This window comes from Micromys minutus, assembly GCF_963924665.1.
Source record: "Micromys minutus genome assembly, chromosome: 9".
Lineage (NCBI taxonomy): Eukaryota > Metazoa > Chordata > Mammalia > Rodentia > Muridae > Micromys > Micromys minutus.
This window is the reverse complement of record NC_137978.1, coordinates 24,608,690-24,633,313: the sequence shown is the minus strand read 5'-3', so window position 1 is coordinate 24,633,313 and position 24,624 is coordinate 24,608,690. Positions and strand designations below refer to the sequence as shown.

The 24,624-nt window shown below is 39.5% G+C and overlaps 2 protein-coding genes across 2 annotated transcripts in view; one reads left to right on the top strand and one right to left on the bottom strand.

Annotated features, from left to right (window-relative positions):
- PRKAA2 (protein kinase AMP-activated catalytic subunit alpha 2) overlaps positions 1 to 5,879 on the top strand; it is a 59,126-nt gene extending 53,247 nt beyond the window's left edge. Inside the window, exon 9 of the mRNA XM_080921574.1 lies at positions 149 to 5,879. Within this exon, the coding sequence (XP_080777700.1) occupies positions 149 to 387 (239 nt within the window). The 3' untranslated portion in view covers positions 388 to 5,879. The remainder of the gene's footprint in view (positions 1 to 148) is intronic.
- A 10,750-nt stretch (positions 5,880 to 16,629) lies between these two features.
- The window catches only part of FYB2 (FYN binding protein 2), a gene marked incomplete at both ends in the record, with an annotated part of 138,816 nt that continues 130,821 nt past the window's right edge, over positions 16,630 to 24,624 (bottom strand). Inside the window, 4 exon segments of the mRNA XM_080922138.1 lie at positions 16,630 to 16,667; positions 16,751 to 16,907; positions 18,822 to 18,915; positions 22,336 to 22,422. Coding sequence (XP_080778264.1) covers positions 16,630 to 16,667; positions 16,751 to 16,907; positions 18,822 to 18,915; positions 22,336 to 22,422 — 376 coding nt within the window.

The window sequence follows — 24,624 nt, the reverse complement described above, 5'->3', positions numbered from 1 at the left end:
CTTTTGAAACATCAGCATCACAGTCCTTCCTAAACTCCTTGCTCAGTTCTGTTTTATGTCCCATTCTCCTGCAGCAGCTTCCCTGGGAGGACTTGGGCAAGCACTCAGCATGGCTGTTGCTATGGTTACTGTTCTTTGGTCATTTCAGATGAGGTGGTGGAGCAGAGGTCTGGTTCTTCAACCCCTCAGCGCTCCTGTTCTGCTGCCGGCCTCCACAGACCACGGTCAAGTTTTGACTCCAGCACAGCTGAGAACCACTCACTTTCTGGCTCTCTCACTGGTTCGTTGACTGGCAGCACTTCGTCCTCAGCTTCCCCGCGCCTGGGCAGTCACACCATGGATTTTTTTGAGATGTGCGCCAGTCTTATCACTGCGTTAGCTCGTTGATAACCCACCACTGGTCTCAGTCTTTCTGTCACTGCACTGTGAAATCACACACTCTCTTCAGATCGTTATCACACTCTCTGGTAGTACATGCTCTGCAATACAAGCTGAGGTGGACATTCCCAGGTGACATGCTGCGTTACTGAAATCACCGGAGACACAAAGATCTGGCATTCTGTTTACTTTTAGATCTCTGTAACTCTCCTGTGCCTGTGACTGCATAGGTAGTAACAGATGAGTGCTGGGGAAACCTGTTGACTTATACCTGGGAACTCACGACCCATGACGAGCACACCTCACTGACGAACCAGCTGATCTAGGGGTGCTTAGGTGCGACCTCCTTCCTTCATGTTTAGTTCATGTAAATCAGTTTGCCTCCTAAATTTCAGCAGGTGTCAGGCTGTCTAGGCACTCTTGCACAAGAAGATTAAGAAATAGAATAACTGTTAGTGAAATATCATTTAAATGTAGAAATCTGAAAATCCTGTCCCCCTAAATATCAGAAACCAAAGTCTTTTTAATAGATTCTGCAAGTACTGCCTAGTATTAGCCATAAAGACTGTGTTTCTGATAATAGGAGCCTAGTCTCCCAGCTTCCTGACGTTTGTGCGAGGCCCCTAGTTAAGTACCACCAAGCAATACAAAATCATGCAAAATTAGTACACAGTTAAATGAAACGAACAAAATACCAACAGTTTCTTAAGAGAAAACTCTGCTCTTTGATCTTGTTTTGTGTTTATGAGACTGTGGAGCTGGGGGTGGGGGGAGTCATGGCCCTCTGACATCTTTGCTGACGCACTTGACTCCTGTTATTGATGCCATCCTTCCTCCCTCTTCCTCAGCAGCACTGTCTGCTCCTTGTTTGTCCTTTCTTTAATCCTTCAGTTCCAAACCTTGCTTTGGCCATAGGGTCTTTATACACTTCCAAAGCTCAGTCTGCTGTGACCTTCACTGTTAACCTGATTGGACAGGGAAGCCTTAAATATTCAAAAGTATATTCTCCTGGAATAACTATATGTGTTGTTTACATATATATATATATATATACATATGTATTGACACATCAGTGCTTTCAATCAAAAAAAAAAAAACCAAACTATTTTGTGCATTTTTGTTAATTTAAGATTAAAAAACACTATATAGCAGGATAGATAAAGTTAATTGATTATATGTTGTTTTGGTAAAAGTATTTTAAATTATGTGTAATTTATATAATAATTATTTATTCATTTATTGTATTTATGTTGTAATTAACAAAATCATTGATCTGATTCACCCTAGAAAATATTAAGCTCTTGAAAAAAAAAACTAGCATTGCCTTGACAGGTTTCTTGTCTCCAAAAATTGTATATTTTCCATTCACCAAGAAGCAAATGAGACTGTTAGACTAAGTTTCTCATGTGACTACAGAAGGCAAGTTTGTCTATCTTTAAATGGCTTTTTGAATCAGGAATTTGCATCATATCACATCAGATAACTTTGGAGTTCTTTTTAAAATGATGGCCAATATTTACCACTCCAACTTCTCCATAATAAAAGGAAAGAAGAACCTTTGCTCACCGATGGAGAAAGGCCACTGTACAATTCAAGGTACCTTAAGGTTTAAGTCTTTGAAAGAGTGCCATCTTGTGGCACTAGATGGTAATTTTAGTAGTTCTTTTAATACTGAATCCTAGTTTGTCTAATGTGTTTTATGAATGTGGCATAATTTTGGCTTCTCCAAATGTGCATGTAACCTTTTTTGTGGGGTAGGGGAGACCACCTCATAGTGTTTGCTTAGTTATGACATGGAAGACCTTGAAATCAGGAACTGATTGGATTCCTTACTTCTAATCACAGCATCTACAACAGTTATGAAGGCAGGAAGGATGCAGAATGCTTTCTTAGTCTAGTGAATTTAAACCAGAATTACTTTATATGAATGATTATGATGCTATTCATGAGCTAAAAGTTATTTACTGTTGTCTTATTCATTCCAGTATTTATGAATACCCAGGTTGACAGTTACCTGTTGAATTTTAGGAGAACTGAAGGTCATTTTGTTTCTTTTAACATTTTAAGACATAATTATTTAATGAATGTAGGTGATAGAGTAATTTGATTTGCAGAAAGTACTCAGTGACTCGTCTTGAAAAGCAGAGGCTGGAATTTAGTCACAGCACAGGGGTTTGTTGCTTCTGGCAACAGAGAAGGAAAGAATTCTTTGCAATTTACAGTTCCCACATTTCAGTCAATGCTGTGGGTATGGTAGGTACCTAGTTTAGAGCAGTCTATCCTCTTGGATCCTAGGGAGAATTACTGTTAGGTTATAGATGTGGGTCTTATTTATGTCCTGGAAATGAAGTCTATCTGTTTCCAAAATAGTATTTCCTAAAAAAAGAAAGCCCATGGAATAATTTTGGGATACGTTGTGTTCTGCTCTGTACCTTGCAGAGGACAGTTACTATTAGCATAAAAGACGTGCAGACTTTCCGAAGAAAACAAACCACTTAACCGTGCAAAACCCTACTTTGCCCAATCTAGTTTCCTCTTTTAGAACTTCTGCTGAGTTTGGTTGCTTACCTGTACTATGATCAGGGAACATGAGGCAGGAAGATACATCGAAGCCTAATGACTAGATAGATAGCAAGACATTGCTTCAAATTATGACACTAAAGAAACCTTAGCATCCCATGAGACAATATGAGGAATCTTTGAGTGCTAGTGTGGTCAGTAGTGACTCTGAGTAGCACCTCTTCCCCAGAGCCTGATGCTAATTCAGAACTACTCCATTGACTATGCACACAGGTTCATCCTGAGTCTGTGGCTTGTGCCACATGCTGGTTTTTCTAATCATACTGATGGTTTTTAGGTAGAACATCTTTTCCCCTTTTTTCCTTAGAGGATGACTGAAGTCTTAGACAAGGTTACTTATGGAAAACCAGAAGAGTAAAAAGACCAGTGACTTTCTGGTGTGGCTTCATGGAGAGCAAATCACTTTTATTCATTCTTCAATGCTCACTGAACATTTCCTAAGTCCTTTTATTTAGGAAACCAAAATTAAAGCTGTCTCAAATTAAATCTACTAGAAGAGAGAAAACCAAACCATTTACAAGTTAGGGTTTTGTTTTGATCAAGAAACCTTGTAAGAGACCCTTGCAACATCTGGTCATCTGCAGAGAGAACCCGGGAACCTAAGTGAAGCAGAAACATTAAGTCTTTCTGTGCCAGGAAATTGGCCATATGCAGCACAGTAATTCTCTACTTTATACAAGTAATTTTCCAAGGACACTTGCCGAATTCTGGGTATACTTTTTCCTTAGCTAGTTTGTACTCAGGGAACACAAATTTAATACTTAAGATGAAGTGAAACACAATTTGGAAAATAATCATAAGCAACCAAATCATATTTTTATAGTGCTTTATCAGAGTCTTTACTAACATGTAAGCATGCTTAGTTCATGTGGGACTTAACAGCCTGGAACGTACCTACCACAGACACTACAGCTCTGTGTGGCCACTGGTTACTAAGTTAAAGTCTCATACCTAAATGTGAGATCGGCCCATAGACCTATCTGCTTTGTTTGGTTTTAAAGATCCAAAACTCTTCAGTTTGGCAACTTGCCCTTCAGTTCCTCTGTGGAACTTGTTAAGTAGGGATTGTGACCCAGTAAATAGTTCTTGGCAACTCTGTTGAGAACGCTGGATGAAGGCTATGTGTATAGTAAATGAAAGGGGTGAACAAAGAGCTATCATCCCATTGAGCTCTAAAGTTCTGCCTTGTTTAGTTCTTCAGAGCATCAGTGTTAGTGTTCATGTTTTATGTATCTGTATCTTTATACTAGTATGAGTATTCTGTCTTAGTCTGAGGCATTTTAAAGGTATAGTAACCATAACGACTTGGACTAATGGAATGCAAAAATCAAAACATGGCGTGGGAGTTAGCATTCATTAGAAAATGACTGACATGTAGCAGTGGTGGTGCTGATGCATTTCCACGTCTGCTAATGCACCCTTGCAGTAACCAGTCCACTCAGCGGGCTCAGCGACCTCCCCATAGGTCACAGTGCCATACATGCATTTGTGCAGTGGTGACCAGTTGTTTATTGCAGTTGACCATCTTCTGGGCTGAACAGTAAAGAGCTTGTGAAACATCTGATAGTCAAGTAATAAAAATAAACACTGGTGTATTGTTTCTACGTTCTGGAATGACATAGTAATTATAACTGAATACAGTTAGTCTAGTTATAAAAGCTAGTTGATTGCACTAACTAGATGTAATTTTGTGAAGTATTTATGATTATATTGGTTTTTATTATAAGTATTTATAAGTTTTTGAGGGTGCTTAAAATCCAGAAAAATCTCTAGAACATATTTTTTTCCTGCAATTTTATTTATATGATTTTGGTGTAGGGAGTTTTATACTGGGGATTGAACCCAGGGCCTCACATGTATGAAGTAAGTGCTTAACTGCTGACCTAAATCCCCAACCTTATTTACGTGATTCTTAAAACACAGTCTCTTTTTGTAAAGGAAAATTAGCCCCGGTCCTATCTAAATGATCACAGTTTGTGACTGTTAGCTGATCAGGCTTATCTAAATTTCATTTTGGTAAATTTTTATTTTGTGCATAAATGAGATGACACTGTTTTATAGTGTGTGTCTCTATGAACTACCTAATCACTATTGGTGTGATAGAAATTCTCTAAGCCCTTTGAAACTTGGAAATGTAACTTAACGAACTTTAAATCATGCATATATGTATGTGTATCTATGCATATGCATTATGTGAACAAGGTGGCAGCATCTTTACTAGCCTTTCCTTAAATATTTATGATGCAGTTGATGCCATAAACAGTAAGAGCATGGGAAACAGGCCCACGGTGTAGACTGGATTGAGTTTTGATTAAACTTCTTCAGCCATAACCTGATTGGAATCAGGTCCCATCCAGAAGTTCTCAGACTGCAGGCTGTGTTTTGTGAGCCAACATTAATGTTTACTGCCAGCCTTGCGTGGCAATGTCATTTGTGACTGCGTGCGGCTTTTCGTAACTGTAGTTTTATTCAAGTTTTATAGAGGTAATTCATGATTATTTGGACAAGCAGGGTGGGTAAATTTAAGTATATTTAAAGTGCAATTAAGGAAATTCTAGGGTATAATAGTCTCTCCAGTTTAAAAAAAAAGTTAAGGATTTGTAGAATGTCCTAGAATGAAAAACAATTTTGAACAGACTTTTTAAAAAGTAAGGTTTATACAGTGATGTTTTTTTAATTCAACGTTTGCTACTTTGTGTTAATTTAAAATTTCAAAGAGAAACCGAAGCCTTCTAGGAAAGAATTACATTTTTATTTTTTCCTGCTAGTCTGAGTATGCATTTTCACAGCTAAAAGTCTCTTGTAAATAAGGCTTATTACCAAATTTGAAGTCCATTTTTTTTTTTCTAAATAGAGAACATTTTCCCAGAATCAAAGAGACATAGACCCACTTTCTACACAAAGAACGAGTACCTGGTGCCTTCTCAAATAATTGCAGAGTAAAAGTAAACATGTTCAAAGTCCCTCCCCCCCTTCTTCTGTTTTCCTGTGACCTGTCCCACAGACAGTCACATGGTTTGTTTCTGACTTTTCAGTTCCACTTGACCAGACCTCACAGCATCAGCATTGGAAGTTCTTCACTGGGTACATTTTCTGTCTCATTTATTTCACTTTTTAAAGCCACTTGGGAAAATATTTGGCTGCTTTCTTATGCTTTTAAAATGAATACAATTACTAGCGGTCTTTATAGTTTAAAGTTTCTAAAGGAAAGAAATGCGAAGCTAAGGACCGGATCTAATTGGATCTAATTCCCTGTTTGCTACTACGGCAGCACAAGTTATGTAGCCTTGTGTAGTTTTCTCTTGTACAAACTGTGGATAATAACCTACCTCACAGATGTGTGTGAGAAGCCGTTTGCAAGCCGAAGTAGGGGTTTAGAGTCCCGCCCTCACTGTCAATCTTTCCTGTTTTACTAGACACTTTTGATAACGATAGACTGAGCTTCTTGTTTGTAGGCGTCGTGTGTAATAAGGGCGTAGTGCTGAGAATGTCTAAGAAACAGTTTCACAGATCATAATGTTCTTACTGTAATACACTTCAAAATTTCTTGAAAACCTCAAATGTTTAAATATCAAAACTGTCCTTTGTTTCAATAAATACCGTTATTCAAAATGTTGTCTGAAGCTGCCTTAATGTACGAAAATACAGCTGTCAAGACTGTTCAGAACTGCGCATGGCTTTACTGTTCCGAGTGTTCATTGTGAAGTTGTTATGAACTATGACCATGAAGGATTGTACTTTGATATTTTTCTGGTAGGAATGTTGGTTTTTTATCACATTTTACTATTATACAGTGATGTTTGAGTGCAAAAAAACCCCTGAGAGTTGGAAGAAATGAGGTAGTGATCATAACAGAGTGTATTAATGGGTAGTAATAATTTGGTTTGTTTTTCAGGGACACCATGCATTCATTGTTAGTCTGTAACATGATCCCATAATATATGGAGCAGTGCGAGAGTACATCTCTATTTAAAACCATTGTTGAACTATTGAAATTGGGACTACTTTTTGTAATCAGTTTCAGAATAGAAACCAACAGACTCACAGTGATTTTGTTTAAATAACTATAGATTATAACTTGAGTTTTATTTGTTATACATCCTTGTGAGTTCATTGATCAGTGGAAAGGACTTCTCTTCAGTAACCATATAGAAAAGATTAGTGAACGGGGCAGCATTTCCTATGTGCAGGTTCTCTCCAATTAATGTTTGCACTTGTAAGGAACTCCTTGGCAACAAACACAAGAGAGAAATGGCCTATCTAATTGTGTGTCTGCATTTTCCACACAATCAAATTAAAGTCTGGTTAATTTGAAAGCTGTTTTTGTTTTTGTTCAGTAATTAAGCTAATACTCCATGTTCCAGCTAAGAGAGAGCTTTCTTAGAAAGAAACTGCTTGGGACTCACTGGCTATTACACACCATGGTCGTTCATATTTGTCTTTGTTACTGTACAGGATAGTCTTTAACCTGAGCCGTGTCTGGGTGTTCCATTTTTATAACACACTGCCACAATCTTAAGGACTTAGCACAGATTTATCATTTTACTTTTCAGATTTTTCAGGCATTGGATTCGCTCAGGCGACTAAACACCAAATATACGACTACTAATTTGTTATTGTTGTTATTATTGTTATTATTTTTTTCCTCTTGTTGGTCCTTCTTCTCTAGACCCCTCTTTTTCTCCTCCCCTCTTCTCCACTTCTGTTCTGTTTGTTTTTGAGACAGGATCTCATGTAACTAATCTTACCTTGGACTTGCTGTGAAGCTGAGGGGTGACCTTAAGTTTCTGATTCTCCCATGTCTACCTCCCAAGCGTTGGGATAAGAAGCATGCACCACTATTTCCATTTTATGCTGTGGTGGATATTAAACCCAGAGTCTCATGCATGCAAGGTAAGGAGTGTACCACCCAAGTGATATCCTCAGCTCCTCTGTTTACTTTTAAAATACAAATACTTTGCTGATATACTAATTGTACATAATGATTGATCCGAAGTTTTTTAATGTAAGTGTAACATGTGCTTTGACCACGTTTCTTCTTCCTGCTGTGTTTGTTCTTCATACAGTCTCGCCTTTACTTTCAAGGCATATGCATTTATATATACATACACATATAATTTTATGTGTCTTTGTGAAATCTGGAATCCATGTGAGGAAACTTGATAGTTGTCAACGTCTGACTTATTTTGCTTAATGTGATATGAAGTTGTAAGCCATTTTCCTGAAAATAGCATAATTTTGTTCTTACAGGTATGTGTATGTGTATGTTTGTGCCATGTGTGTGTCATGTATTTTTATGGGCCCATTGAAGCTAGAAAAATACTTCAGATCCCATGATGATTTGGGGCACAAGGGTGCTGGGAATAGAACCTGGATTCTCTGGAAGAGCAAGTACTCCAACTGTGGAATCGTTTTTTTCCATCCCCCATAGTCTAGCTTTTTATGGCTGAATAAAACTGTTCCTCCCTCCCTCCCCCCCCCACCCTGTGTGTGTATGTTTTTATGCGTGTGTGTGTGTGTGTGTGTGTGTGTGTAGTGCTGCCTAAACATGGATGGCAAGTACTTCTGTGGGGTGTTGACTTAGGATCCGTCAGGAGTCATAGCTGGATCAAATCACAATTCTGTTTTTCAGTCTTTCTAGGAATCTTCTTCCAGATTCCCCTAGTGGCTTCATGAGATGTTCAGCAGCATCAGACGGCATCAGCGGTGTGCAGGGCTCTGTATCCCACTTGTTAGCTCTTTGCTTTGCTCTTCCTTGGGGAAGACTTTCTCCCACTTTCCTCCTTGCTGGCTTGTAGTCCTCTGTGTAGAATGGAAGCTCCTGACCCTGTCTCACTAGCATGTCTGTTGTCTTTGTTTAGCTCCTGTTGATGAGACTTCATGGTTATAGCTTCTGACATTCCTAGAAAACACAAACTCGGAGCAAACTCCTTATTCCTTTGGCTCTTGGAATCTTTCCATTTCTTCCTCAATGTTTTATGGGTGTCTTAGGTTCAGGAGTTGTATCATTAATGTATCTATTTTAGGACTAGGTCTACAACTGTGTTTTGGTTAGTTGTGGTTTTCTGTAATGGTCTCCATCTGTTCTGAAGAATAATTCCCTTGATGAGGAGTATGGACTACTTTTATGTGTGGGTATGAGGACAAGTATTTAGAAGTTAGGGATCATGCTGGTTTAGTAGAGTGCTCTTCCAGGATCCATGGTTTCACTAGTCCTAGGAAGTTGGCTACTTTTCCAGTACCAGGCATAATTTCCTTCTTGCTGACTGGGTTTTAAATCCAGTTAGAGAGCTGTTGGTTACCATCAAGATGTGTGTGCCACTACTGCGCCCTTAGGATTATCGGGCCATGCAGGTAGTTGTTGGGGTGCACAGACATGATTGCTAGGTGGGACTGTTGCTTCCTTCTTTTGGAAGCTTTCATGGTGCCTTCTGATACCATAAAAGCCAGTCCTCGGGGAAGAGGCTTTTGGGTCAGTTCTAGCTCAGGAGACACTCAAACTGTGAAATGCATAGCGCCTTCAACAAACAGGAACTTACTGTCTACCTTTGTGGGCTACCAGTGGCAGTAGCAATAGCCTATAGTGCTCTGTAAAGGAGGGCTATGCAGATGTTTTTTGGTTTCCTGCAACTCTGTTTGCCAATTAGTAGGTTTTTCTCTTGAGTCATAGGAGACTCATGTCTTTTCAGAAAGACCTTGCCTGTGTCTTTATCATTAACTCATGCTGTTCTCTCAGTTTCAGAGTTCCTGTGTTAAGGTGTTTGATCCTTTTTTCAATTGGTTTCTATAGAGTGAGACAGATGGATTAGTTTTCATTCTTTTGCTCATAAAGATCTGGCCTTTTTTTTTTTTTTTTTTTTTTTTTTTTAATATTACCATTTGTTGAAGAACTGGCTTTTGCTCCAAACACTGATTTTTGACATCCTTGTCAAAATCAGATACATTAAAAATATGAATTCCGGTAATCCATGGGCAAGGTAGATATTATTAATCTACTGGTATCTTTTCCAGTTTTTCTTTTGGTGTTTAATTTTTCATTGTGAAGTTCTTTTATTTCCTTTGATAGGATTTTCTCCAATATATTTTGCTTTTTTAAAAAGACTTTATGTGCATTGATGTTTTCCCTGCATGTATGTCTATGTGAGGTAGTTGATCCCCTGGAACTGGAGTTATAAATAGTTGTGAGCTGCCATGTGGGTGTTCTGAAAGAGCAGCCAGTGCTCTTAACTGCTGAGGTCTCTTCAGTCCACACACACACACACACACACACACACACACACACGCACGCACGCACACGTATGTATGTATGTATGTATGTATGTATGTATGTATGTGTGTATGTATATGCAGATCTAGTAACAAAATTATTTCCTTGATTTCTTTCTCAGCATGTTTGTTATTGGTATATACGAAGGTTATTGATTTTATCTTTGAATACTTTACTGAGTGAGCACATTTTACACTATTTACTTAATATGTGTGAGAGTTGCACGCTTGCCACAGTGCTCCCATGTGCTCCTACCATAGTGCTTCTGACATGGATGTCAGCAGACAGTTTCGGGTGTGGGCTCTCTCCTTCCACCATGTGGGTTATGGCAGTTGAACTCAGGATGTCAGTCTTGGTACCAAGTGTCTGTATCCTCTGAGCCATCTCATCTTTAAGCATAAGGTCATACATCTACAAAGTGGGATACTTTACTCTTCCTTTCTGAGTTGTATACCTTTAATTTCTTTCTATTGCTTTATTACTCTGGGTAAGATTTTAAACACCAAACTAAATGATAGTCACAAAAGTAGGCCCCCTTTATTGTGTTCCTGATTTTAGAGAAAATGTTTTTCCTCAGCTAGTATAATATTGGCTATCGGTTTGATGTACGTATTCTTTATTGTGTTTAAATATGTTCTACCTATTCCTAGTTTCTTCAGGATTTTACATATATAGGATGTTGAGTTCCACAAATCCTCCACCGATTGAGATGATCATATGGTTTTTGTCCTTAATTCTTATTTATATGATAATGTATTACACTTACTGATCTGCATACTTTATGAACTGTGGAATTAAATCAATTTCATCATGGTAAATTACCTTTTTTATATGTGCTGAATTTGGTTTGCCAGTATTTTATTGAAAAAATTTGCATTTACCTTCATTAAGGAGATTGGCCTATAATTATTTTGTTGTGTTTTTATCTTTTGGTATCAGGGTAATACTAGCTTCATAAAATGAGTTTGACACCATTCTGCTTGCCAGAATGGTTTGAGGAGCACATGCGTTCTTTAAAGGTTAGTAGAACTCAGTAAGGACTCCTTCAGTCCTGTTTGTTGTTGTTTGGTTTTTGTTTTTGTATATGAAAGACTATTACCTGTGTAGCCTCACTGCTTGTCATGTAGCAAGGATAGTTGTTGATTCTTTTTGGTTTCCCTTTGGTAGCCTTAGCGGCATGGTAATCTAGCAGTTTCCCCTAGCTTTTCCAAACCTTTTGGTATATGAGTTGTCAGAGTTTATTCTAATGATCTGAATTTCCTTAGACTCTGTTGTAATGTTCCCTTTTTAAATTTTATTTTAATTAGCATACAAAGCATTAGTTATTGCTACCCTGGTGGCTGGGGATGTTGAATACTTTAAAAAATATTCATTGATAAATTCCCAGTGATTACTTATAGGATACACTAAGTGAGTGATCTAAGAGTTCTCTTAGAATTTAGTTTACTTATCTATAAAGTGGACACAGCAATGTATAAACTCAAAAGGGGCCTTATGTTTTTCTCTTAAGAAATAAATTACACACACACACACACACACACACACACACACACAGAGTCAGGTGCTTGGTCAATACAGTGAATAATGAATATACTGTTCACCCTGTGTGATTGTTTTTTACTCTGCAGAAAAATTAATTCCACATAGTTTGGGGGGTATGTTTCTTTTGGTAGTGGAAATTTGTTTTGAGAGTTCTTTCCTATACCTATATTTTGAAGTGGTTTCTCCTAGCAGATTCAGCATTTTAGTTTTTATATTAAGGCTTTGTTTGAACCACTTTTTTTTTTTTTTTTTTTTGGAACAGAAACTATTTATATAGACTTCTTTTTTTATTTTTCAATTTTATTGGATATTCTCTGTATTTACATTTCATATGTTATATGCTTCATGCCCCACACCTTCCCTTCTCCCCCTCAAGTTGCTTCCATGAAGGTGCTCCCTCTCCCAAACACCCTCTTCACCTCAGTGCCTTGGCTGGTTAATGATGTTGTTCTTCCCATGAGGGTACAAACCTTTCAGCTCTTTCAGTCCTTTCTCTAGCCCTTTCATTGGGGTCCCCGTGTTCAGTCTGATGTTTGGCTGCAAGCATCCTCATCTGTATCTGTATGACTCTGGCAGAGCCTCTGAGGAGACATCCATGTCTGGTTCCTGCCAGTAAACACTTCTTGGCATTAGCAATAGTGCGTGGGTTTGGTGGCTGTATATGGGGTGGTTCTCCAGGTGAGGCAGTCTCTAGATCTTTTCTTCAATTCCTGCTCCTCTATTTGACTTTGTATTTCCTCCCGTGTTTTGTTCTTCCTTCCTAGAAGGACTAAGGCATCCACATTCTGGTCTATTTTCTTTTTGAGCTTGAACCACTTTAAAATCCTTTTTGTACTGGGTGAAATTATGTGGATTTACTTTTATCTGCAGGTAGATGACAGGTTTTTCCCTCACCCTTTTTGAACAGGCTGACCTTTTTCTCCCCTCTCACAATGTTTTTAAAACCCTTGTTAATAATTAGGTGGGCAACATTATTGGGATTATTTCTGGGACCACTATTCTGTTCCTCTGGCCTATGTCTGTTTTTATGCTGTTCCTAGGCTGTCTTTGTCCTTACAGTTCGGTAACATGGTTGGAACCCAGGTAGCATGATGCCTGTCACTGTGTTCTCTCTCTTCAGGCTTCTTATGGCTGTTTCTGTTCCATATGGATTCTTGTATTCTTCTTTCTAGTTCTGTGAAGAGTGGCATTAGAATTTTGATGGGACTTGCATTGAATCTGCTGATTACTTTTAGTAATACAATGGCTTTTTATAATATTCTGCCATTCTGGGAGCAGGGAAGACCTTTCTGTTGTCTAACATTTTCTCTCAGTGTCTTAACAACCTCATTTAGAAGACTTTCACGTCCTTGCTTAAGTTTATTCCTGGGTACTTTTTTTTTTTTCTTTTTCTGGAGCTGTTGTGACTAGGATGTTTTTCTAATTTCTTTCTCTGAAATTTCATTGCTGGTATATAAGAAAGGAACTACTTTTTGTATATTGATTTGTATACTGCAAAGTTGCTGAAAATTCTTATTAACTGACTTTCTGATATACTCTAAAAGGTTTTCAAAATATAAAAATGGTATAGAATTATGTCATCTGGAAATGGATAGTTTGATTTCTTTTATTGTTGATACTGCTATAGACTATTTGGAAGTTGGATTAAATGTACTTTTAAAAGTTATGCTATATCTAGATATGTCTCTCCCCAATAGATTCATGTGTTTGAACAAGCCTATGGGGGCCAGCGAGTAGAATGTCATGGTTTATATATGCTTGGCCCAGGAAGTGGCACTGTTGAGAGGTGAGGCCTTGTTGAAGTAGGTGTGCCCTTTTGGGTGTTGGCTTTAAGACCCTCATCGTAGCTTCCTGGGAGTGAGTATTCTGCTAGCAGCCTTCAGATGAAGCTATAGAACTCTCAGCTCTTCCTGTACCATGCCTGTCTGGATGCTGCCATGTTTCTACCATGATGATAATAGACTGACCCTCTGAACCTGTAAGCCAGCTCCAATCAAATGTTCTCCTTTATGAGACTTGCCTTGGTCATGGTGTCTGTTCGCAGCAGTAAAACCCTAAGAATACAGTGAGTTAATGTACAAAATTGTGAGTTATTATACACACACACAAACACACACACACCCCTAAAATATTGACAAAACTTGTACAAACCAACAAAGCAAAATGAACAAAAGGAGGATAACTCTTAAACCTTTCTAGTCCATATTTGGGTCATAGCTGCTGAGGGTTGTCTCCTTCATTGCCAACACTGCACCTGCATGAAATTCAGCTGTAGAATCTAGAGGACAGGTGCTTATGCACATGTGGGGTAACTGTGTGTTGATCTGGCCTTGCTTAGGTGACAGCAGGACTGTGGGCATGGCTAAAACTTTGGTGAGGGCAATGACTTCCAGGGTGACTGACAAGCGCCAAAGCCTTGGGAAATGTCTATGAACTGCTAGGGTGATCTCGGCAAAGCTGTGGGATGCCCACGCATGACGGGTGTGACTGCCACGTTGGGCTAAATTCTAGCTGCATTCTTCCCACTGTAGACAGAATATAACACAGGTTCTGCCATCTGTTTTTTATGATTGGGTTCTAAAGTCCTGAAATTACCCTCTTTTATAACAATGACCCAGTCATTCTACAGTAGTGTGTTGTTCTGTTTTCATGAAAAATACTCTAATTTTTCTGCTATTGAATTCTAGTTGTTTTTTTTTTTTTTTAAGACTTGCTAGGACTGTCTTTGTAAAACTGCTGAAAATAATGTGCACTCTGCAAGTGAAATATTATGCAGATGTCTGTTCCATTCATTTGAAGTTTACTTGTTTATGTGTCTGGGTGAGAGCAGGGTGTTGAAGCCACCTACCAGTATTTCTATATGGAGGTCACTCTATGCCTTTCTATCCAGCTGGGTCAGTCTAATGAACTTAGATGCACTGGTATCTGCTGAGCATATGCTTAGATTTGTTCCTGGAATAAAAACGAAGTGGCGTTGGTTACCTCTTGTGCCTGACTTCAGCTTTCAGTCTTCCGTGTTAGGCATCAGTGTGGCTGTGCCTGCTTGTTCCGTTTACTTGTGCTGACATGTTAAGGCTGCATTTGTCCTTTGCCCATTTAAGTTCACTTCCAAACACAACAAACAGATGAGCCACACACACACACACACACACACACACAACGTACTGGCTCATTTTAGTGTTCTTCTCTGTACATTTGTTTAGGGTTGAATCCTATAGGAGAGAGTTCCTTTCTCTCTGCAGCCATTGATGGCCTATAGCTCTTCATCTAGGTGTGGGGGCCTTGTGAAATTCCCCTTATTGAATATTGCAAAGAAGTCTTTCTCTGTAATCTGTAACCCCATTAACCCTGACTCCCCTAATCCCAAAAATTGGCATTTTCTCTTAGCCTAGTCCTCGAATGGCCCAGTCTTTAGAAGACTCCAAGCAGCACTTCCCAGAAAACTCTGAATTTCTTGACAGTCTCCAGGAAGATTAGAGATTTTTCTAGTTTCTGCCTTTCTTTCAGACCAAACTTTGTGCCACTTTGGCTGTAACACCTTCCTTAATTCATTCCATTTATAATGTGTTTTGTTTTTCTACTGGTTGGTAATGTACCTGTTTTATTCTGTAAACTTAGAACTCTGTGAATAACTTGGATTCATCTGTTTTAGGATGAAATGCCCTTTATTGGCCAGTGCCACTGGACCATGTAAAGGAACATGGAAGCCTAAAGAGTAGGAAGAAGGAGGGGTCTGGTCCTTTGTACCTTCTGATAAAGTACATTCTTTATGTGTGAACCTATGCCACATGAATGTAGATGTCCTGGAGGGCTGAGGATGGTGCATCACCTCCTGGCTGCTGAACTAGGGTCCTCTGGAAGATTAGGAAATGAACTTCAAATGTACTAGTTGAAAGCATATGTCGACTTTATTAACATACGGTGCCTATCAGGCAGAACCAGAATGTTACTTACAACTCTGCAATTTCTTCTTACTGTCATGTAAGTGAAATACATTTGGATGTGTTTTAGCCACAGAGAGACTAATAATTTCCCCCAATTTTAACATGATACAACTTGTACATATTTTATATATTTTCACAGTTTTGTTAAATATAAACACTTCTAAAGGATAGTTCTGGTTAAGAATCTCCCCCACCCCCCGGCAAACTGTTCCTTCAACAGGACTTGTCTTCTAGTCTCTTACCTTGGTGAAAAACCAAACCAAGTGATTATGGCACAGGCGGCAGTGTTATTTAAAGGAACATGGTCACACTATTTACTATGTAGAATTCCTATGAAATGTAGATAGATATGCACCAAGATGTTGCACATGTGGTATACTAATGTTAGAAGTTCACTCACCATCTGCCCAATTCCCTGCTGCCAGAAGGCAGGGTTTCTAACTTGGGCTGTGGCTCATTAGGCAAGTGCTCACACACTAACGTACTGTTACACTCTCTTGAGCCAGCAGGAACGGGGACACTGAAAGACAAACTTTTATGGAGTAAAACCAACATTGACTTGTTGAGGGTTTTCTTCTGAGTTTCCGACAGAAGTTTCCACTGCCCATCTCCTTTTGAGGCAGGATCTGAAACTGCTATGGGGCCGAGCTCACACATCCTCACATCACGCAGACCTTTCTATTGAGATCAGCCCTGATGCCTGGGACAGAAAGGAACATATGCTGGGGTCAGAACAGTTAGTAGATCAATGGTGATTTCTAAGAATTGTTTGGTAAGTACAGTGACATGGCCTCCTCAGTTGCAGTCCCAGACAGTGCACTACATAGCTGGTTTCCAAATAAACTCTGGTCCCTAAGGGCTAGAATATATACCACATTAAGTACCTGGAACTCATGACTGGATATAAAATTAAGCAACTTACTTGAAATCTAGATGTTCAATGAGCACGTATCCATCTGTAGAAACAAAACTCACATTACTAACCTAAGAGTTCTAGAGAAAAATTTTGAATATGCAGAAAAAATCGATATAAACTCACATTTGCCTTTGGAATTGCGACATATCACTAAGTTTTGCTCAGTGGTGTCGATGACTTCCAGCTGTTCTCCAGGAGTTATAGGCAGATCAAATATTCCATTTCGTGAGTTACTGGAACACGCTACAGCTCTGTTAATGACCACGATTTCCTTAACATACTAAAATGAGAAATCACTAGTCAGGGCACGCTTGCATGGTTATTATATCAGAATTAATGAAGGGTATAATATAGTAACCTCAAAATTTAGGATGCTAGCTAGCTACATGGACAAAATAAATGATGAGGATATTACAGTGGAGCTCCCTTAAAATAATAGTAAAATCAAAAATAAAACATTTGTCTAATTGATTATATTGTGAAACTGTTTTCACATCCACTAATACATATTAGAACAAGTCCTGGTGGGTTAGAATATACCATAGTTGGTATTCTGTAGCAATAAGCAAGGTGCCTCCCAACTCCGGAGAGGAAAGCTCTAACAAAGCTGTAGAGTTGCTTTTTAGAGTACATGTACTTTAAGATGGCAGTAGTTGGGTATAAGGGGAAAAGACCCACTCCCCACGTCTGGTGATGGACAAGCATTTGAGAAGGAGCAGTCTCTGATTGGAAATTTGGTTCCTAAACCCAGAGGATATTTTCCTCCTGACGAGCTAGCCTCTACAACCAATTCACCTTGTTAAGCACTGACCTGGAAAACACAAACTAGGAAAGGTAGCTTAGGTCATAGATGTCCATGTTGCGAGATTAGAATGGAATGCCTTCGTGCACAGCTTCCTCAGCTGGCTACAAGTGGTCCGGCTACCTCCAGAAACCCACTGTATTTACTAGGAATCCTCAATGGAGTCTTCAAATACAGACCGACATAGGTCACCTACTTACAAAGTTCTGACAACTCTGATGCCTTCAGGATAAGATCCACATGTTTTTAGCTTGCTATTAGAGGTCCTTTGCACACTGTCGTCCCTTGTCCCTTTATCTCTGTCCTCATTGAACCCTCAGGAAGCTCCGTGAGCCATCTCCCCAAGTACCCCCCTTTTTTTCTACTTGAAATACTCATCTGCCAAGGACCTCTCAGACCCTTGTGACTGTCACAAACAATTTACTAAACATATTTGTATGGTAGAATTTAGCAAACACTGGCTTTTTTTCATTTTTCTTTCTTTCTTTTCTTTTTTCTTTTTTTTTTTTTTGAGACACCATAGCTGTCGTCAAACACACCAGAAGAGGGCATCAGATCTCATTACAGATGGTTGTGAGCCACCATGTGGTTGCTGGGAATTGAACTCAGGACCTCTGGAAGAGCAGTCAGTGCCCTTAACCACTGAGTCATCTCTCATCTGCTGTCTAGCACGTGGATGGTGATAAAATGATAAAAATGTTTCCTGAATTCAGAAGTTCTCACTTCAGCATAATATGGAGTTGGGAAGGACCACTTCAACTTGTGAGCAGTGTAAAATGGTCCATAGAAAGACCACTTTATACTTAATGAAAGATGTGAGTTTGAAATGCTGCTACAGTATTGCTTGAACACATGTCCAGCACATTATGAAATATGAAAGGCTCTCCTTTCAAACAATGCTGTACAAATGAGCTGAGGGAGTAAGGTTTGAATAGAGCCTTAAACAACACTTTAGACGGTTTATCAGATTAACTAGAAATATACAATGTAGGATGATGTCATACAACAAGGTGGGTTGAGCCTATCATTGGATGAGAAGGAAAGGTAGGCGGGGAAAAGTCTAGGAAGGGAGAGGAGGAGGAGAAAGCAGGAGATTCAGGAGGAGGCAACATGGAATCAGACGTGGATGTTTCTCTTGATGCATCTCTATATTGATAAAAGTGGTGGGACACACAAAGCCTGCCACAGAGTTGGGATGTGTGTGTGCAAGGTGTGACAACACCCTGGGGTGGTCGTGAACCACCCGGGACAGAAGCAGCTAATATAGGAATGTATGGAACTGTTATAAAAAGATCGTGTCTTTATCTCAGAGTGGAGCCTTCAGGTGTGGAAGGGGTGATTGTCAGAGGCACTCACTTTCTGCTAATTTTTACTTTTCAGAAGAGAACATACCTGAAATCTTTCCCTAAAAAGTTTTTCTTCTTTTTCCAGTCTATTCTTTTCTAATTTTTGCTTCTTAGTTCTGAAGAATTTTCTGGGAGAAAAGCTGGCAAGAAATAAGGTAGGTAGAGGTAAGTGCGGCATGACAAAGATTCGCGAGTCTATGAACTCACCCTGTTTCAGGATAAACTCACAGCTTCGTGCTTGTATAATTTTATATATATCTACACACACACCTATCTGTACAAATTCCTCCACTAGAACACATTGTCATAACTTTTGAAAAAGGTAATAACTTTTCTGTTTAATACATAAATATGTACTTTTCCTAGTACTGAAGATCAAACCCAGTGCTTCATATATACTAAGTGAACATCCTACTACTAAACTTTCTTCTCTACAAATGTTTTTATAGCAAGCAAGCATGGAGTAAGATTATCTTGAGAATGGTTGAGTGCACGAGGAGCAATGGAATAGGAGAAATAATGAGTTTTATAGAATAGTAGGCATATCGTTTAGTTTTCTTCTTCTTCATCTTTTTTTTTTTTTTTTTTTTTTTTTTTTGCAGTGAGAAAACACCATGACTAAGGCACCTTATAGGAAGGAAGTGTTTATTTGGGCTTACAGTTCCTGGGGGATTAGAGTTCATCATGGCAGGGAACTGGTAGGCACAGTAGCTGGAACAGCAAGCACCAAGCAGAGAACTAGAAATAACCTGAGTCTTTAAATTCTTAAAGGCCACTTCCAAATGTCTTACTTCCTTGAGGAAGGCCACATTTCCTAAATGTACCCAAACAGTCCCACCAGTTGGAACAAAGTATTCAAATGCCTGAGACTATGGGGGGGCGCATTCATCATAAAACATCACAATAAGGTTTTGACAACATTTACCTATAGACTTTGCGTGCTTTTAATGTAAAGAAACAAGAGCTGGGATGATGGACTATGCCTTTGAACTATGGGTCAAAATAAACTCTTCTGTTTAGGGAATATTTATTATAGCAATAGGAAACATAAGGAATACATGAACAGAATTAAGAATATATGGCAAGATGTGGCAAACATGGGTGAGACTTTAAGCAAATAAAACAGACAGAAATTGACAGCAGAAGCTGACTGGAGACCCCTACCTTGTACTGTTTCACAAATGGAGTTTGGCTCTACTTAGCAGTTTCATACATAGACAGACAGGGTAACGTCAACTGAGTGCTGTCAGTTTTAGTGAGAAGTGTCTCCTGTGTTGGGGTATGTCTTTCCAAGATTCTAGTCACAGCCACATTCTTTGCAGATTACTGCGGAATCCTATGGCATAGTTTAACAACCTGAGACCCTACTTAGTACCATCAGCTACAATGCACTCGACAGCTTGAGACTTGTAAGTTCATGTCTTTATGTAGGAAGGCAGGTACAAGATAAAATGAGGCCTGTCATTTGGACAAGTGGGGAGGGAGGTGGAAACAAAGTTTTAGAAAGAGGGAGAAGTTAGGAGGAAGGAGAGGCAACATGGAGGAAGACACAGACAATCCTCTCCAAGTATCTCTGCATAGATACAGGTTGTTAGGAATATTTTATAAGGGATGGAATTGTACAGGATGATATGACCTGTCTAGGTTGGCAGATTATATCATGCCAATTGGATCAGAATTTATTGTGTGGTATTTTCCTTTATGTGGCAACTCAATGCCAAGGGAACTGTGAGAGAACAGCCACTGCTGGGACTAGGGTTAGAGAATGTGAGCAGGGCTCCTTGGCTAGCAGAGAGGCAGCCAGGAGAGAGACTAACAAGAGGGTGACAGCTTATGAGATAAATATAAATGAGTTCCATATAGCCACTGGAACTAAAGCCAGGGAGCATTGGCGTGGTGAGGTACCATGCTAAAAGGGCTCGCAGACTGCCTGGGTCAGAGAGTACCAGAGGCAGCATGAATTAATGTTAGTTCTGTATAGCCCACTGGTGCTGGAACTAGCGTGGAAGCAGACCGCTGTGTTAGAGGGAACCGGGGGGGGGGCAGCGTGAAGCGGTGACACATGCTGGAACCGGTCATCACAGTGTTTTTAATATTTACTGCAACAGAGACTCTTACCACACACGCACATCTCTGGACAAGTCTGCATCATCCCGCATATACCTCCTACTGTGAATGACCATCACACTTAGATTGTATTCAGTTATGTGTTGCTCACTTATATCCTGCTACAGAAATGGAAAGGAAGATCTGGCCTGAACCAACTTTAGGTACATGTGATGAAGACAACCGTGTCCCTATGTGAACTTTTAGAGAGACGCCTTTATTTACTATTTTATACTCATCCCTTAACTGGGCACACATGTGATTCAAAGCAGATGTGTTATGGGATGGAAATGCATAGGAAATACATGATTATATTGCCCAGTCTAAGAAAAATCACTCAAAGTAACCATCTATGGGCAAACGCACCCCTGTATTGGATTTAATAAAAGAGTTTCAAACATCCTGGGGGACCTCGAGGTCTGCTGCTCTCTTACAGTGTATTCTGACCTATTCTGTCTTTTTGCTTTGAATGAATTTCCCCAAATTCTTTGCAGCATGTGTTGGTTTTTATTTCTTTGTTGAAGAAGAAGCTAAGAACCTGGAAATATCACTTAGGCCCTGACAACTGGTAACAATGCCATTCTTCATGTCCATTCTTGTAAAAAAAAAAATCTATCTGCATAGCCATTACAGAGATATCTTTCAGATAATATCCACCAGCAAACACCAGTTCCATTAGAATCATACACATTCCCTCTACACACAGTGTCTATTTAGGCCATGCATGCCTTTGTATTTGAATATTCACCCAAATTTTGTGCTTACTGGTAGAACAAGCTGTCAGTTAACTAATATGGAAAACGCTTTAATTATTGGTAGAATAGTTGTTCCGGAAACCATTATAAAAGGATCCAAGAAATTGATTCATTGCTCTTCAGAAACAATGATAGTCTCATTATTTTTTCAAATTGAGAATATATTAAGTCAGTTTAAGAAACAAGTACTAGAAAATTGTTTCCCCAACAGATGTGTGTTGATGATGGATAACACTGTGTTGGACAAGAAGTCGTTAACCTTCCTAACATTGCATTTGGATTTCTTTTCAGCTGTCTTATGCAAACAAGCAAGATGTTTAATGTAAAACAAAAATCAACTTTTCTAGTCTAGACACCTCTTTCTAAATTTCTATTTAAGCTGTATCCTGTAGGGACGCTCCTATGGTCTAATAGGCAAGAAGAGTGTATGTCCTTCGTTGTTGGCTAAGGGGCATCCTCCCTTGTTTTCTTATTCCTCGTGGATGGAGAGTACGGAGGATGTTGGGGATGGGTGTCAGGAACTGTGTACTTATACCTTTGTCTATTTTATCCCCTCAGTTGTACTGTGAGGGAAGCGTTGCTAGTTCTCAGTTGCAGGCGAGGAGCCTGAAAGTCAAAGTTAAGGATTTGCCTGAGGTCTCATGGCTAGCAAGAGTAGAGGCTGCAGCAGCGGAGTTGTACATGCATTTGTGTTTTTACCTTTTAGATCCATCGCTGCCCTTTTCCCCATTTTTCCTTTTCGGTGTCAAAAACTTAGCCTTCCAAGTTTTTACTCTGTCTTCGTCTCTGTGGAGAAAAATGTTTTGATCAAGTACATTAAGATTCAACTAGTAAACATTTATCGAACCACTAGTGTTTTCTAGGTCAGTGACCAAAGTCTAAACACCACCTAGGAACCATATCCACACTCACAGTGAGCATCCTATTGGCTCTACTCTTGAGACTTCAGTACAAAAGCAACTAGGTTACATTGGCCCACAGGACAAAATCTGTTGACCTCTCAGTGGCCCAGATTTGAAACCAGAAACAAAATTAGCCAGCTTAAAGTCACACCTATCCTTTCTGAGCCTCTGGTTTTGGTGTCTGTTTGTTTGCCTTTTCTCTAAAATGTGAATCCTACAAGCAAAACTAGCAACTCACTAAGGATACATCTCATTCTGGTAGGAATGGCTAACGTCCCAACAGTGAATGGCTGTAAGAGTGCAAATTAGCATAACCATTATAAAAATAAGTATGGAAGTTTTCGAGGAATTCAAAATAAAATTACCACATGACCCAACTCTAGCACTCTTGGGCATATACCCAAAGACTCCCTGTCTACTGCAGTTACATTTGTACATCCACATTCATTGCTGTGGTATTCATGATAACAAGGAATTAGAACCAGACAGATATCAACAGATGAATGGATAATCAAAATATGGCATGGGGACTGGAGGAACAGCTAAGTAATAAAGAGCATGTGCTGCTCTTCCAAAGAACCTAGGGCAGTTCCCAGGTCACAGTTTCATGTAACTTCAGCTCCAGGGGATCCAACACCTCTGGACTCGGAGGTCACCTGAGAAGGCTTTTGTGAGGCCCTAGCTTGCTGGGGATCTCACATACCTTTCTTTTTCATCATGTTACCTTTGAAGCCTGGAAGAATGCTCTAGAAACTTTCTTTTTTTAAAAGCTGTATTTTTATTTATATGAGTACACTGCCTCTGTCTTCAGACACACCAGAAGAGGGCATTGGATCCCATTCCAGATGGTTGTGAGCCACAGTGTGGTTTCTGGGGAATTGAACTCAGGACCTCTGGAAGAGCAGTTATTATTCTTAACCACTGAGCCATCTCTCCAGCCCTAGAAACGACCTTCTTTTCTAATGGCTTCATGTTCACTCATTTTTGGTTTCTGTATTATCTCCCAGAAGGTGGATTGCTGACCTAGCCCCAGTGGATCTGCTACAGGCTGTACGACACCAGGCACAGAACAGGGTTCAGTGTGGGTTTGTGCATGAAATTTGAAGGAAGCTCCAGAGTGAGAGCAGCTACGGGCGGGGCACACACCCTCGCCATGTTTATCTTCCTTACTAAAGCAATATGCCCAAGTCTGCAAAGTTTTCGAAGCAGTAGAAAGGAAGAAACAGAAAACACAGCTTCTTCCACAATGCCAACCACAGAAGAGAAGGGAAAGCCTGGAAACAGACCTTCAGGTGCCGGGATACTTGATTCGACACAATGCCACTGCAAGTTGCTAGGGAAAATAGACATTTATCTGTGTAGAAGAAAACAACTGGCTGTCACTTGTTAAAACACAATTCACGAGATATACTTGATTGCCCTTGTGGTCTAGGGGTTAGGATTCAACCCTCTCACCACAGAGGCTCTGATTTGATTCCCAGTCAGGGAAGAAACCCACTTTTGAAAATAAACAAAAAGCCCCTCAGTTTAGGTGAGCCTCAGGATTGAGTTTAAAAGGCAGAGCTTCAACTTTTAGAAGAGAATATAGAATGTTGGACGAGCCTGGAGAAAGTTCTCTAAAAGGTATAGAAAGTAATAACAAAAAGTGATCATTTAAAGATAAAGAATTCGAATTTCTATTCTTTGGAAGACTAGAAAGGAAGTTGAGGCTGCTAGCCAACTGGTGGAGAAGATGTAATAGTAATTGGCATGAGAGAGGAAAAGAGTTGTATCCAAAATGAATTGTTTCAAAGCCCAAGAGGACAAAAAGTACCGGCAACACCACAGAAAAGCAGCCCAAGGATATGAACAGTACAGGAGCAAGACCCGAGCTGTGCGGAACTGCACTGAAGCTTGTTAGTGATACAGATTACCACGACGGGATACTATTTCCAGACACCAGCCTGACAAAATGACTGTTCTGTGTGTTAATGTGGGAACTAGGGCCAACCCTTACGTGCTGGGATGGCACTTGTGAATTTGTATTCCATGTTTGGTCTGTATTTCCTCTTCCAAGTACACACAGGGTAACAGGAATCACTATCTG